Source organism: Callithrix jacchus, chromosome 10, assembly GCF_049354715.1.
Source record: "Callithrix jacchus isolate 240 chromosome 10, calJac240_pri, whole genome shotgun sequence".
NCBI classification, from domain to species: Eukaryota; Metazoa; Chordata; class Mammalia; order Primates; family Cebidae; genus Callithrix; species Callithrix jacchus.
In genome coordinates this window covers 46,982,605-46,996,773 of record NC_133511.1, presented here as the reverse complement: position 1 = coordinate 46,996,773, position 14,169 = coordinate 46,982,605, and the positions used below count along the sequence as shown (strand labels likewise).

The window sequence follows — 14,169 nt, the reverse complement described above, 5'->3', positions numbered from 1 at the left end:
GCCATAATAATCTAAACTCCTTGTAACTGAAAATCAATTTATATGTTTGTTCTATTGTTGTTAGAGTGTGTTCCAGAACATAAATATAGAATGAATAAGGGATCCCTTTTATTGGCCTTCTTAAGAAAACCTCTAGCTTTTGCTTTTTGTTTTCTTATTCATGAATTTTTACTTAATAGTCTGCCCTTTTATGGTTTATTTTATCTTGTTCTCATGAGTTGAAAATTTGCTTCAGTTATTGTCATGATTTCTTTAAATAATAAAATCATGTGAGGCTGAAGTTCCTCCTGAGTACAGCTTGCTGCCTGCCATAGGGTTAGTGTTCTCACCATCATTTTCTAAACAGTCTGTCATTTCAAATTTGATATCTTCTTTGACTCAAGAGATATTTAGAAAATGTAATTTCAAGGGGCATTAAGTTATCTTTTTGTTATTACTTTCTAATCCTTCTACTACCATAATCATAAGATATGGACTATATGATTTTGACTCTGTCGATTTCACTAAGATTGTTCTTGTAGTCTGTTGAAGGATCAACTTTTATTAATGCCCTTTGGGTATTTGAAAACACACGTACATTCTCTTTTGGTTGAGTAAAAAGGCTAAAAAAGTTATATAATCAAACATTTTCATTGTTGTTATGTTTAAATTGTGTTTTTCAAGTACAGTTACATTAATTTATATTTATTTGATCTGCCAAATTCTAAGGAGGATCTTCACCATGACTGTAGTTTGTCCAATCCTTCTTGTATTACTAACAATTTTTGGTTTACATATTTCGGTTTGCTGTTGCACAATGTATCAAGGTTTATGGATAGATTTTCTCAGTATATTATATGATTTAACATTATAAAATATAGCACAAGTGTAATGTTTTCTGATTTAATTCTACCTTGCCTGATATTAATATTACCATCCCTGCTTTCTTTCATTAATATCTTTGTTCATCACCTTGTTTTCAGCCTTTTTAATGTCATATCAAGTTTGTCTTCACATATACATAGTATATGGTTAGATTAACAAATAGAGACCGGGCATGGTGGCTCACACCAATCCCAGCACTTTGAGAGGCCAAGGTGGGAGGATCACTTGAGGTGGGCAGATCACCTGAGGTCGGGAGTTCAAGACCAGCCTGACGAACATGGAGAAACCCCGTCTATACTAAAAATACAAATTAGCTGGGTGTGGCGGCACATGCCTGTAATCCCAGCTACTCAGGAGGCTGAAACAGGAGAATCCCTTGAACCCGGGGGACAGAGGTTGTGGAGAGCCAAGATGGCACCATTATGCTCCAGCCTGGGCAACAAGAATGAAACTCCATCTCAAAAACAAACAAACAAAAAAGATTCCTCAATTGAAGACTCTTTTCCATTACAAAAAGGATTTTATAATAAATAGTATATCATTTTTGACCCTTTCTGCTTTTCCAGTGTTTGCTAGGAGGATCTAGTTATCTTTATCTTCTCTTTCCCTTGGAGGTTCAACATCCAATTTTATAAATTATTGATTTATATTTTTTATAAACATTTTAAATTTGTATTTCTATTTTGGCAACCCACGTATTAACTAACTTTGACTACTCTCAGCCTCAGTAAGACTTGATCTTTAGTAATGCCTTTGCTTCCCCATTTCCTTATCTTATTTCCAAGCTTCTGTTGAAATAATCTGGATTTCTAAATCCTGATTGCTATTAATTTTCTTTTATTTCTTTTACTTTAAAAATTCTTTTTAAACAACTGTAAGTTTGATTTCATTGCTTATGACTGTCACTTGTATAGAAAACCTTCCCTGTTCTTGATTTTTAAATTGGATACATTTTTATATTTGGCTGAAGTTCTTAGTTCATCATTTTATAAAAATGAACATGGGTGATATACTTCTTTATTTTTTACGTGTCCAAAATGGCTTACGTTTACTCTCACACAAGAACTCCATAACATTAATCTTATCTTGAAGCACTGAGTATTGCAGATGGAAAGTCCAGTGCTACTTTTATTCTCTCTCTCATTCAGATTCTTTTATTTTTTTAATATCTGGAGGCTTATAGTATTGTCTCTCTATTCTTGAAGTTTATAAATACACTAAGGTAGCTTACTAGGTAGTAATCCTTTTTTTAAGAATTCTATATAGCATTTGGTAAGCACATTTATGCTAAAGATCTCTTTAGCCTGGTGAAAAATTCTATTCCTTTGATTAATAATTCTCCACTATCTTGTTTCATTCTTATCTCCTAGAGTTAATGTCTTTTTTTCTCTCTCTCATAATTTCCATCCTTATCTTTTTTGCTCTATATTCTGGAGGAATTTTTTTAGTTTTCTCATTTTTAGTTCAGCAATGATTACATTGTTCTTTACTGCCTCTTGGTTTGACAACCATGTTTTTATTTCTAAGAACTGCTTTTTTGTATTTTTTAATTGTTCCTTTTATGTAGTAAATCACTTTTGTTTTATCAATGCAGTATTTAACTGTTTTTAAAATACAAATTGGAAATGCTTGAAATTATCTTTTGCTTCTTATATTAGTTGGTTTATTTCAGTTATCAACTCCAACTTGTTTTCTAAGCAACTCTCAATTTGTTTCTTGTAAATACTCCTATTGGTCATTCTATGGGTTTGGCTCTGGTGTAAGTCTCCACATCCTCTAATCTGTGCCTCTCCTCAGACTCTTACAACTGCTCCTCAGCGTAGCCTTTCTTCCAGCCTCTGTTACTCTAAAAGTGAAATCAATTAGCTTTTTCAGAGAAATCTGTCTACCAACTGTGGTGCAGCTTCAACTCCCTAAGGGCTATGCATGGCCACAAGCCAATGTGACATGCAGTCTAATATATTTAAGATTATTAAAGCTTACATTTAATAAACTTATCTCTAAAGACCATTTCTAAATAGGAGTTTTATAAATTCATTAAGCAATGCTAACATCAATGAAACACATTCATGGAGTCCCAAAATATATGGATTCTGAAGTGTTGTTTCGTAGAATGTCATTTTCCCTGCATAAGTGGATGCACATATATGGATTGCCTCTTTAAAATATATTTTCTAACTGAAAAGAACATTTACTGAGATCTTTCTTAGTTATACATGTATGTAATTTAAAAAGTCATTTGCTTCTTCATCCCTGTTACCAAAACATAGCAATTTCCTGTTCCCTTCCCAGTTCTCCACTCCCAGAGCCAACCACTTTTAATCCTTTTAGCTGATTTCGGGGGTGATGTACTTCCATATCTCTAATAATATGCTTATATTGCTACTTCTTGATTTTTCAGTTTTATGCATTACTAACTTCCACAATGGATATTTTTTATTCTTACCACCACCTTGTTTCCGAGACACTCACACACATGCGTAGAGTCACATTTTGTATTCTTCTATACTCCCAATACACCATAATTTTGGTTGGATCAAAGGCTTAGTAATTAAAGGGCAAACAGCCTTTGTAAGTACTCTTGCCTCTGAACCATATATTATACGGTGACTCCTTTTCCTTTCCCACACAACATTTTGTTTGCCCTGGAGTTTTCTGGTATCTGAATTACAAACGTTTTAAAGTTTTCTTCTTTCCAGATACCTTTCCTCAAAAAATGTCCTTCTCTTTGTATTGGACTCACCTTTTATGTCATATGAGCTGCTATCCTCAAATGTCTGGGATTCCTGACTGCTTGCTCCTGTTTAAGGGTAAGCTCCTATTAAGTGGTAATAGAAAGCTGGTAGGACGTTCATGTGCACATGGGCAGATATATTAGTCTGTTCCCACATTACTATAAAGAATCACCTGAGACTAAATAATTTATAAGAAAAGAGGTTTAATTGATTCACTGTTCCGCAGGCTGTACAGGAAGCATGGCTAGGGAGACCTCAGAAAACTTGCAATCATAGCAGAAGGCGAAGAGGAAGGAGGCACGTTTTATGTGGCCAGAGGAGGAGGGAGAGAGAGAAGGGGGGAGGTGCCACACACTTTTAAACAACTGCATCTCCTGAGAACTCACTACCACAAGAATAACAAGAGGGAAGTTCACCCCCGTGATCCAGTCACCTCCCACCAGGCCCCTCCTCCAACACTGGGTTTACATTTTAACATAAGATTTGGTTAGGGACACAAAGCCAAACCCTATCAGTGGGCTTGTTGACAGGGGTCTTTACTCCATGGTCATCAAGCTAGGCAGTGACCTTGCAGGACCTCACCTTACTCTCTTTCAGTCTTTTGTTTCAGGCTAATCAGATTCCAGAGAATTCGAATTTCCTGCCTGGAGAGTATACCAGCATTCTGGGGGCTGCAAAGGAGGAGGGGGCTGGATTCTGACTTACATTGTTGACCTTAACCTAACCCCCACCCAGTTTCCAGTAAGTGGCCCTGCCGTCTACTGTACCTGGTGTTCGCAAACCCCAGTCCAGAGCCTCTCTGTTTTAGCTTCTTCAGAGAATGTGCTTGGAGTCTAATGCCAGTGAGGAGATCCAGGAATCAACCCCCTTCTTAGCCATTCCTTTTTTCAGGCTCACTCTCACCTGCTACTTCCAGATGTACCTAGTTGGTTAGCTACTTGGCTTTGTCCACTGCTAGTTTCTGTTATTTTTATCCTTGTAGGTTTAACCTTCTAGGTTAAAAATATCCCTATACTTTGTGTTAGTGGGATTTGGGGAGGGAACAAAACGTGTGTTCATACATCTTCAACCAAAAGTCTCATTTTTCTCTACTGAATCTTTTACTCTACCTTTTATTCTGTGACTTATGTCTTAGCCATTGATCTCATTCATAGAATCTTATCAAATGCTTCGTAAGCATTAGATACTGCTGTGTGATCCTCCAGATTCTTCTTATCTGCTACGAAAGTCATATTTTCAAAGAACCAGGGCAGATGAATATTAAATAACTTCTTATATCTGATTCAAAAGGTCCTTTAAAACTATACTCTTCTATGTGTGCATCTTTCTTAACCCTTCAGGTGTTCTTTCTCTCCGAGATATATTAATTCAGAATCGTAACTTTACTTACCAGTTCTTAATGAGTTAAATACAGTTTTAATTACAGTTTATAAAATAAAATTTGATTTTTCTGATTTAAGTCAATATATTGGTACCTTAATAAATTATAGAAATATATTATTTTTACACATTGAAAATCCTTTTTAAATTTGGTTAATTCCCTTGCATTCTGGTTAGTTCAGACTGTACTCCCTTACTCTCCCTCTCTTCTTACTGTATTTACCCCCTCCCATACACACATATATTCTTCCCCAGAGTAATCGAACTGGACAAGTTCTTCCAGTTTCTTGTATCTCTGAAGAAGAAACAAAGTAAAGTACATCTGTGTTAGAATCCTGATATGTCAAACTTGAAGGTAGATTCTGAAATGTTAGCAGTGCTGAGTGATTGTAGGAATTGAACGCATGATTTTCAAAAGAAGGAAAGTGATTAGGAAGGAGAGAGAGGGAGGAAGGAAATAAGGAAAGGAAGAGAAGATTTCTACAAGAGATCTAATCAAGCTGCTAGTAACTTTAAGGAAAGATGAAAAAGTACCACTGTGTTGGATAAATTTGCAGATACTTTTTACAGGAAAATGTTTACAAAAGTTACAAGTTATATTTTCTTTAAAATCTGATATGTGTGAATGTAGATATGTACATCAGGTGCATACCCACCTAACCTGACCTGTTGTCTGTGGTGCTTAGTTGTATGGCACCTCGGAACCACCTGGAACTTTGTAAGCCTCTAATCAGAGCACTGGTACAACATGGGCAGCACAGAGAAGTGCTAAAAACATGAATAGTACAGATATGTGATGAGTGTGTTAGTTCTTTCCCCAATGGAAAGAAGCAGTCTCATTGGACAGCAGTTAGTGTAAAAGTTGTACCCTCCTTGATCTCAAGAAGCAGAAAGAAAAGGAGAAATACAGACTAAAACAGAAAAGCTGGCAAGGGAAGTAGCAACACAAGTATCAGTGGTGATAAGAACATTAAAAAGTTAGTCCTTCAACACTGCAGGCCAGCGTATTGCAGGGGCCCCAGCTATGTTCAGCAATGTTTTGTCTTCTCTTCTGTCACACCACAGGGACAAGCACAGTGCCTGCCATCAGGTAAATATGCAGTCAACTTCTTTTTTTTTGAGACAAGGTTTTGCTCTGTCACCCAGGCTGGAGTGCAGTGGTGTGATCTCGGCTCCCTGCAGTGTCAACCTTCTGGGCTCAAGCAATTCTCCACCTCAACCTCCTGAGTAGCTGGGAGGTACACCCCACCATGACTGGCTATTTTTTTGTTTTGCTTTTTTTCTAGTGGTAGGGTCTCACTGTGTTGCCCAGTCTGGTTTCAAACTCCTGGACTCAAGCAATCCTCCTGCTTTGGCCTCTCAAAGTGCTAGAATTACAGGCATGAACCAGTGCTCCAGGCTCAGTCAACATTTATTCAATGAATAAGTGAACTGAAATGACAGCCTATTAAAGGCAATAAACTGCCAAACAACAGGGAAATAAAATATAAATACCAATTTCAAAAGACTAGAGAAGGGGTGAATCAAGCGTTGAGAATCGGGTAGAAATGAGGTTGTATGAAAGCAGGGTGTGAAAAATGAAAAGAATTTAGGATAATTTTTATAGATGCACTTGGGGTGTTGAGTACTTGTCCTTTTAATTGGAGAACGTATGGTTATGTAGGAATGGCTTCAGCCAGAGACAAAGCAGACCCCTGTGCTTTTATGGACTCTCCCAAGGTAACATACTGAGACTCACTGTTTTTACCCTTTAATGTTATTTAGATTGTGTCTTGAAATCAGAGTGTACATTTGGCTATTATTCCCCTTTACCTCTAAAAGCAATTATTAAGTTGTTATTGATTCTTATAATAGAAAGTGTTATAGAATGACAGAAATATGTTTCACACATTGTCATATTAAAGCACATACATATATGGCATAGCCATTTTGGGGACATCCACTGGCCAACCCATAGTACAGTGGAGTAACTATATCTATAATCTCTACAAATGCTAGAGTACAACATGCGCAGCACAGAGCTAGGTGCACTATAGAATCCATGCAATGAAATTGTTTCCAAATTTTCTCTAAAAAGGAGAAAGGGAAAAATGCAAATACTTTTATGCTAATCTTATAAATCCTAAAGTTATAGACTGCTTAAAATGGTTCAAGAGTAGGAAAAGAAAAGATGGATCAACAAAACAGCTGACTCATAAAGGACAGCTAGTCAAATTACCCATAGAGGCTATCCAAATTCCAATATTAGAAATAGGTGGCATATCAGGCATAATTGGTGCAGTGGCCCAGGGACTCACGAATATCCAAATCTTGCCTCAAATTACCAATAACCCCATGGGAGACTTATCATAGCAAAGGAAAGCAAGACACTTTGAGTGTTAATGATAATGAGGGAACGCACCTCACACAGTGTCAGGAGGCCATGTGGGAAAAAGTAATGAGGTAGCCCTACCCCTCCCAGCCAAGGTAGTATCAGCACAGAGCTACTGGGGGCCTGAACTGTCACCCCACCCAGCAGTAATGAGGAGTTCCTCCCTCCAAATGGCAGCAGAAGCCAAGTCAAGAACCTGAACTTCCACCACTGTCCGGCAGTAATGAGGTGGCATTCCATTCCCCTGCTGGAGCATTGTCAGAAGAAGTCTGTTAAAGCACAAAATTTAAATAAAAACCAGAAGTTCATAATATAATATCCAAGGAGATTAAGGTTCCTATTTTTCTGGAGGTGGGAAGTTTAGAGCTGATACTGTGGCTCTACAATAGTATTAGAGACCTCATTGGAGCTTACAATCTACTGGAGAGAAAAAGATTATAGCAAATACATAAGTCTATATTATGTTGGGGGATGGTAATAATCACAATGAAGCAAAGGTAATCAGGTTGTGAGAATGGAGAGTTACAGAGTAAATCTGGTTAGGTGACATTTGAAGAAAGACCTAAAAAAAGTGAGAGATGTAGATATCTGGATATCTGGGGGAACAGCATTCCAGGTGGAGGAATCAGCAAAGCAAAGCCTCTGTGACAGGAACATGATTGATGTCTTCAAGGAAGAGGAAAGAGGCCAGTTAGAGAGGAGGAAGCAAGGGGAAAAGTTCTAGATGACCTCAGAAAGCCAAATAGTGCCAAGTCCTGAAGGGCTTTGCAGACTTTAGTCAAGCCTTCAGATTTCACTGTGTAGAATAGAAGTCACTGGAGGACTGGGAGCGAAGGAGTGACATTTTCTGACAATATTTTAAAAGCCTTGTTCTAGTTGCTATGGGAAGAATAGACCATAGGAGGGTTAAGGTGGAAAAGCTAGACAAGCTAAGCTGTGGGAGATGACAGTGGATCAGGTTAATAGACATAGACATGGTGACAAATGGGTTTGTTTTCATGAAAGAGCTGACAATGTTATAGATCCTGGATTGGATATGGAATGTGTGAGAAGATGATGAAGAAAGGATAGTCCAAAGATTTTTGGCCTAACATCTGGAAGGGACAGAACTGTCATTTATTAAATAAGGAAGATTGGCCGGGCGCGGTGGATCACACCTGTAATCCCAGCACTTTGGGAGGCCGAGGCGGGTAGATCATGAGGTCAAGAGATCGAGACCATCTTGGTCAACATGGTGAAACCCCGTCTCTACTAAAAATACAAAAAAAAAAAAAATTAGCTGGGCATGGTGGCGCGTGCCTGTAATCCTGGCTACTCAGGAGGCTGAGGCAGGAGAATTGCCTGAACCCAGGAGGCGGAGGTTGCGGTGAGCCGAGATCGCGCCATTGCACTCCAGCCTGGGTAACAAGAGCGAAACTCCGTCTAACAAAAAATAATAATAAGGAAGATTGAAGAAAATGCAAGCTTGGTTTGAGATGCCTGTTACATGTCCAAGTGAAGATGTTTGTTATATGTCCAAGTGAAGCTGTCTGTATATACAGCTGCATATAGCTGTGGTCACCTTATGGTTTCAAGATAGCTGAACTATCTCCAGCATCACATCTGCCTTCCAAGAAGGAAGCGGAGAAAAGGCAGTGGGTAAAAACAACTAGAGTGTTCTTGTTTTGGGTTTGAGCATTCTTGTTTTGGGTTCCTAGAGAAGCCAGTTCTGAGATAAGGATTTGGATATACATTGTTTATTTGGGATATGAAGATACAGTGTAGTCTGGGTGTGGTGGCTCACACCTGTAATCCCAGTGCTTTGGAAGGCCAAGGCAAGCGGATCACTTGGCACCAGGAGTTTGAGACCAGACTCAGCATTATAATAAGACCCTGTCTCTACAAAAAAAAAAAAAAAAAAAATTCTGAGTGTGATGGCACACACCTGTAGTCCCAGCTACTCAGGAGGCTGAGGCAGAAGGATCACTTGAGCTTCTTCCTCATTTTCTCTTGCCTCCATCATGTAAGAAGTGCCTTTCACCTCCCACCATGATTCTGAGGCCTCCCCAGCCATGTGGAATTGTAAGTTCAATTAAACCTCTTTTTCTTCCCAGTCTGAGGTATGTCTTTATCAGCTTAATGAAGAGAAACTAATCTCTTCATGGTAGGTATGGGGAGATACTGTAAGTATTTAGACAGTGAGGTTACTATTAGTCATATATATAGTAATATCTTGGGTCTAGGAGGGTCTGCTGAGTTTCAAACAAAATGCTTAGTGTAACAGGATTATAGCAACTATTGTTAAAAGTGCAGAAGTTCTAGGCTGCAGCGACCTATGATTACTCCACTGTGAGCTAGCCTGGGTGACAGAATGAGACCTGTCTCTTAAAGATGGGGTTTATTAGTTTCCTATGGTTACTGTAACAAATCACCATAAATTTGGTGGCCTAAAGCAACCAAAATTTATTCACTCGCAGTTCAAGAGGCCAGAAGTCCAAAATCAGTATTGCTGGGCTAAAATCAAAGTGTTGGCAGGACTGCCCCCCTCTAGAGGATCTAGGAGAGAATCTTTTCCTTGTCTCTTCAAACTTACGGTGACTGCCTGCATTCCTTGACATGTGGACTCCAACCTTCAAGGCCAGCATCTTCAGATCTTTCTTTACTTCGTCCTCATCTCCTCTTTTTCTCTGTATGTCAAATCGCCCACTGCTTCTCTCTCAGGGCCCATGTAAATAATTAAGATAATTTCTCCATCTCAAGATTCTTAACTTATGTGAAGAACTTTTTTTCCAAATTAAGTAACATTTGCAGTTTACAGGATTAGGGCCTGATTATCTTTGGGGACAATTTTTCAGCCTACTTCATATGGAAATTGGAAGTGAAACAGGAAAGGCAGATTACCAGCTACCACTGTGGGTGACTGAGTCAAATCCTGATGGGGAATCTCTGGAACCCACCACAAGTCACACCCTCCAAGAGTTCTCCCAGCCAAGGAAAACGTGAGTATTTTACACCAATAACTGACAGTCATTGTCAAAGCTGCTCCAGGGAGGGCTTTAATTCTCCGTCACTTCTGACCTGTCACAGAGGCAGCAAAGAGGACTCTAGCAGCAAGAGAATGCACTGAGGAAAAGGAATGAAAGTTTTGTACACAAAAAAACAGGCATGAGTCCTTAAGTTGTCGCCATCAGGGATGTGTAGGGTACCCACAGTATCTGTCGTAGCCCTCTTTTAAATAGACTTTTGGCACCTTCCACTTATATTTCATTGGACAGATTTTGTTACATGCCCATGCCTCGCTTCAAGGCAGACTAGGAAATGTGGTCGATTCTTTAGCTGGTTGCATTTCCTCTCTGAAGAATATCCAAGTTCTGTTAGTATGGAACAAAGGAAGGATAGATACTGGGTAGGCAAGTAGGAACGAATCAATAAGGATGACTCGGACCAAGGTTTATCACTGTTTATGGTAAGAAGTAGTCTGAATTTAGAATGTATATTGGAAGTAGTGCCAGTAGGACTTACTGTTGCCGTGGGGTTTGAGGGGAGCACAAATTTAGGATCATGAGGGCTTTTATCTTGAGCAACTGGTAGCACTGGTGGCAGTTAAAGAGATGGAATGGTCTGGAGTGGGGTCAGAGTTGTGATATAGGGATTCTAGTACTCTCTTTTGAACATGGGAAGTTTAAGATGCTTCTAGCCATCCTCTGGAAATGTCAGTGTTGAATAGGTGGTTGGATATAGACGTCTTCTGCTCAGATGCTTAAGCTGCACATACACATTTAGAAGTTATTAGAGCCAGCCTACATAAGAATGAGGTTCATTGAAATTTCTGACATTCTGGAAGCAGTATATTTATTAAAATGTTGTATAGTAATAGAAAACAGATTTTATCAATGTGCGCCTAATTCTTCCCTGTGGGATCCAGTGAAACAGCCAGCTCCAGTTTAATAGAAAAAGGGTAAAATAACTATTCTAGAACATACTAACCTACAATCACTCTTCAAATAGACCTTCCAGCAAGAAGGAATTTTAATTGAACCTAGAGACTGGCTTACAGAACCCGGTAATACATGTGTAGATAAACATTTGTTTACTATTAATTGCATCATACATTTAAGTGTGTCAATATACCATAAGAATTAAGATACACAAGTTTATGAGGAAAGTGGAACTATTTGCATATTTAGATAAATGTAAAGATCACCTTGAAGAAAGAGGTTAGTTCCTGCTAATATTTTGCTGTTGTTGTCTTCTCTCCTCCTTCAGTCTGTAGACCAAGAGGTTACTCAGAATGTGAGAAGTTATGACAGAAAAAGTTTATCCATAATAGAAATATAGTAATAGATCTTCTGCTCTTTTTAGAACATAAAAAATGAGACTTTAAATTTATATGAGCCTATAATTCTGATAAAACAATTGGTAGGGACTTGGAGGCTATGGCACTGTGCTTTATTTCTTTATTTCTATAAATGTCTTCTTTTTATGACTATGATGAAGCCTTTAGAACAAGCCCTTTATACGTGCATTTAAGCACTGTTTTTTAGAATAATGAGGTTTATGCCTTATCCACATCTCAACATTAAACCTATTGCAAATGAGGGAAAAGAATGGACTGAATGTGAGCCACCATCTCAATTATGTAATAAAAATAGGCATTTTAATGCTGCTAAATTAGTAAACATTAATGATGATTTTTGGATGACAAGGGAAGTGCTTGAGGAAAAGCTGTTTTTATCTATGATTCAATAATTAATTTTGAACAAGAATTTTCATGAAACTATGACCCAAAAGCCATAAAATAATAAATCTTTCATTTGGTGTTTAGGACAGACAGTTGACTAAAGAGCAGACTGACACCACAGACGTGCCTGAAAGTGGGCTCTGGGACTTCTCCTGGGGGATCTCCCCATTTGGCCTTGTCTATGTCTTAGGTGTGATATAGTATTCAGTGTGCAGAATAGGGTCTGTGAGCCACCATGAAAAGTTAAATTATATTTATTATAGCCTTTAACTAAGGCAAGTAAGTATGTAATATATTTTTGAATGAGTTTCAGTAAAAGATTTTGAAAAAGACCTAACTATCACTCATCAGCCTTTGGAAACTCATTTTCTTAGATTATTCCATGTTTCATGACATAGTCTCCTCTCTGTTCTCTCTATACTTCTCTTTCTCCCTAATTCCACCCTCATTTCCTTCTTTCTTTCCATGATGACTTCCATATTTGCTTTTAAATACCCTCTTCCAGGCTCCAGACTCATTTCTATTTAGCTATCTCACATACTGAATTCACTCCTTTGTTTAAATGTAGCATTTAATGACTTATTTTTCTTAGTGAAATTTTTCTCATGTTGTGTTTATTTTTTAAATTATCCAAATATTTTATGATGGCTTAAATATTTTAGAAAATATGCACATTTATTTGGAAGTTGATAAAACACCTCTGAAAGTCAAGATGGCATGTCTTGCCAATGTGAAAATGGATATAAAAATATCCCTAAATGCTATAGTTTTCTTCTTTTTTTTTATTTATTTTTTTAAGTTCAAAGATATATGTTGAAATTTGTTGGGTAGGTAAACTTGTGTCATGGGGGTTTGTTGTACAGATTATTTTATCACCTACATACTAAGCATGGGACCCATTAGTTATTTTTCCTGATTTTTCTTCTCCCATCCTCCATCTTCTGATAGGCTTGAATGTCTGTTGTTCCCCTCTGTTTATCCATGTCTTCTCATCATTCAGCTCCCACTTACAAGTGAGAACATGCAATATTTGGTTTTCTGTTCCTATGTTGGTTTGCTAAGGATAATGGCCTCCCACTCCATCCATGTAGCTGCAAAAGACATGATCTTGTTCTTTTTATGGCTGCATACTATCTCATGCTATATATGAACCACATTTTCTTTTTTCCATCTACCACTGATGGGCATTTAGGTTGATTCCATGTCTTTGCTATTATAAACAGTGCTACAATGAACATAACGTTTGCATGTGTCTTTAAGACAGAACAGTTTGTATTCCTTTGGTATATAACCAGCAATGGGATTTGTGGGTTGAATGGAATTTCTGTTCTTAGGTCTCTGAAGAATCACCACACTGTCTTGCACAATGATTGAACTCATTTATGCTCCCATAAACAGTGTATAAAATGTTTCTTTTTCTCTGAAACCTCACCAGCTTCTGTTATTTTTTTACTTTTTAATACCCAATCCGATTGGCATGAGATGGCATCTCCTTATGGTTTTAATTTACATTTCTCTAACAATAAGTAATGTTGAGCCTTTTTTCATATGTTTGTTAGCTACATGTATATCTTCTTTTGAGAAGCATCTGTTCATATCCTTTGTCCACTTTTTGATGAGGTTGCTTTTTTCTTGTAAATTTGGCAGCTTCACTTGGAAATATAACAAACGTCTTCACTTGGACATATAACAGGCATCTCAAACGAAGCTTGCATTTTCATTTTCTCCAGTCTTTAAGAAATAAGATTTTTAGACAAGAATAAACCCACCTTGAAACAATGTGATACTGTTTCACTCTTTCCACTCCCAAATTTAACTAATGTGATCTCCATCTGGTTAAATAAAAGTATATGGCACCTAAACCAAAGGATCTGCAAGACTCCCTCTGAGCTGATTAGACCATATCTGTGGTATTATGTTTAAGTTCCAAATGGTACATTTCAAGGATGAAACTGACCAAAAAAAAAAAAAAAAACTTGATCAAAGAAGAGTTAGAATTATGAAGGGTCTGAAAATCTTACCATAGTCATTCATTTTTTTTTTTTCATTCAGCAAGTGTGTATTAAGCCTCTTATATTTTTCAGGCTGTATACTGGATG

At 37.7% G+C, this 14,169-nt stretch overlaps 1 protein-coding gene across 8 annotated transcripts in view; it reads left to right on the top strand.

The window, feature by feature from the left end:
• The window catches only part of DEUP1 (deuterosome assembly protein 1), a 134,713-nt gene that overhangs the window by 4,600 nt on the left and 115,944 nt on the right, over positions 1-14,169 (top strand). For 6 of the 8 annotated variants that reach the window (XR_013523165.1, XM_035265259.3, XM_017977695.4 and 3 more), the window contains exon 3: positions 10,185-10,328. The exons of the other annotated variants lie outside the window; for them this stretch is intronic. Coding sequence is in view for 5 of the 6 variants with exons in the window: in XM_035265259.3 (XP_035121150.1) it covers positions 10,185-10,328 (144 nt within the window). In the remaining variant the exon portion in view is untranslated. The remainder of the gene's footprint in view (positions 1-10,184; positions 10,329-14,169) is intronic. 8 annotated transcript variants of the gene reach the window in all.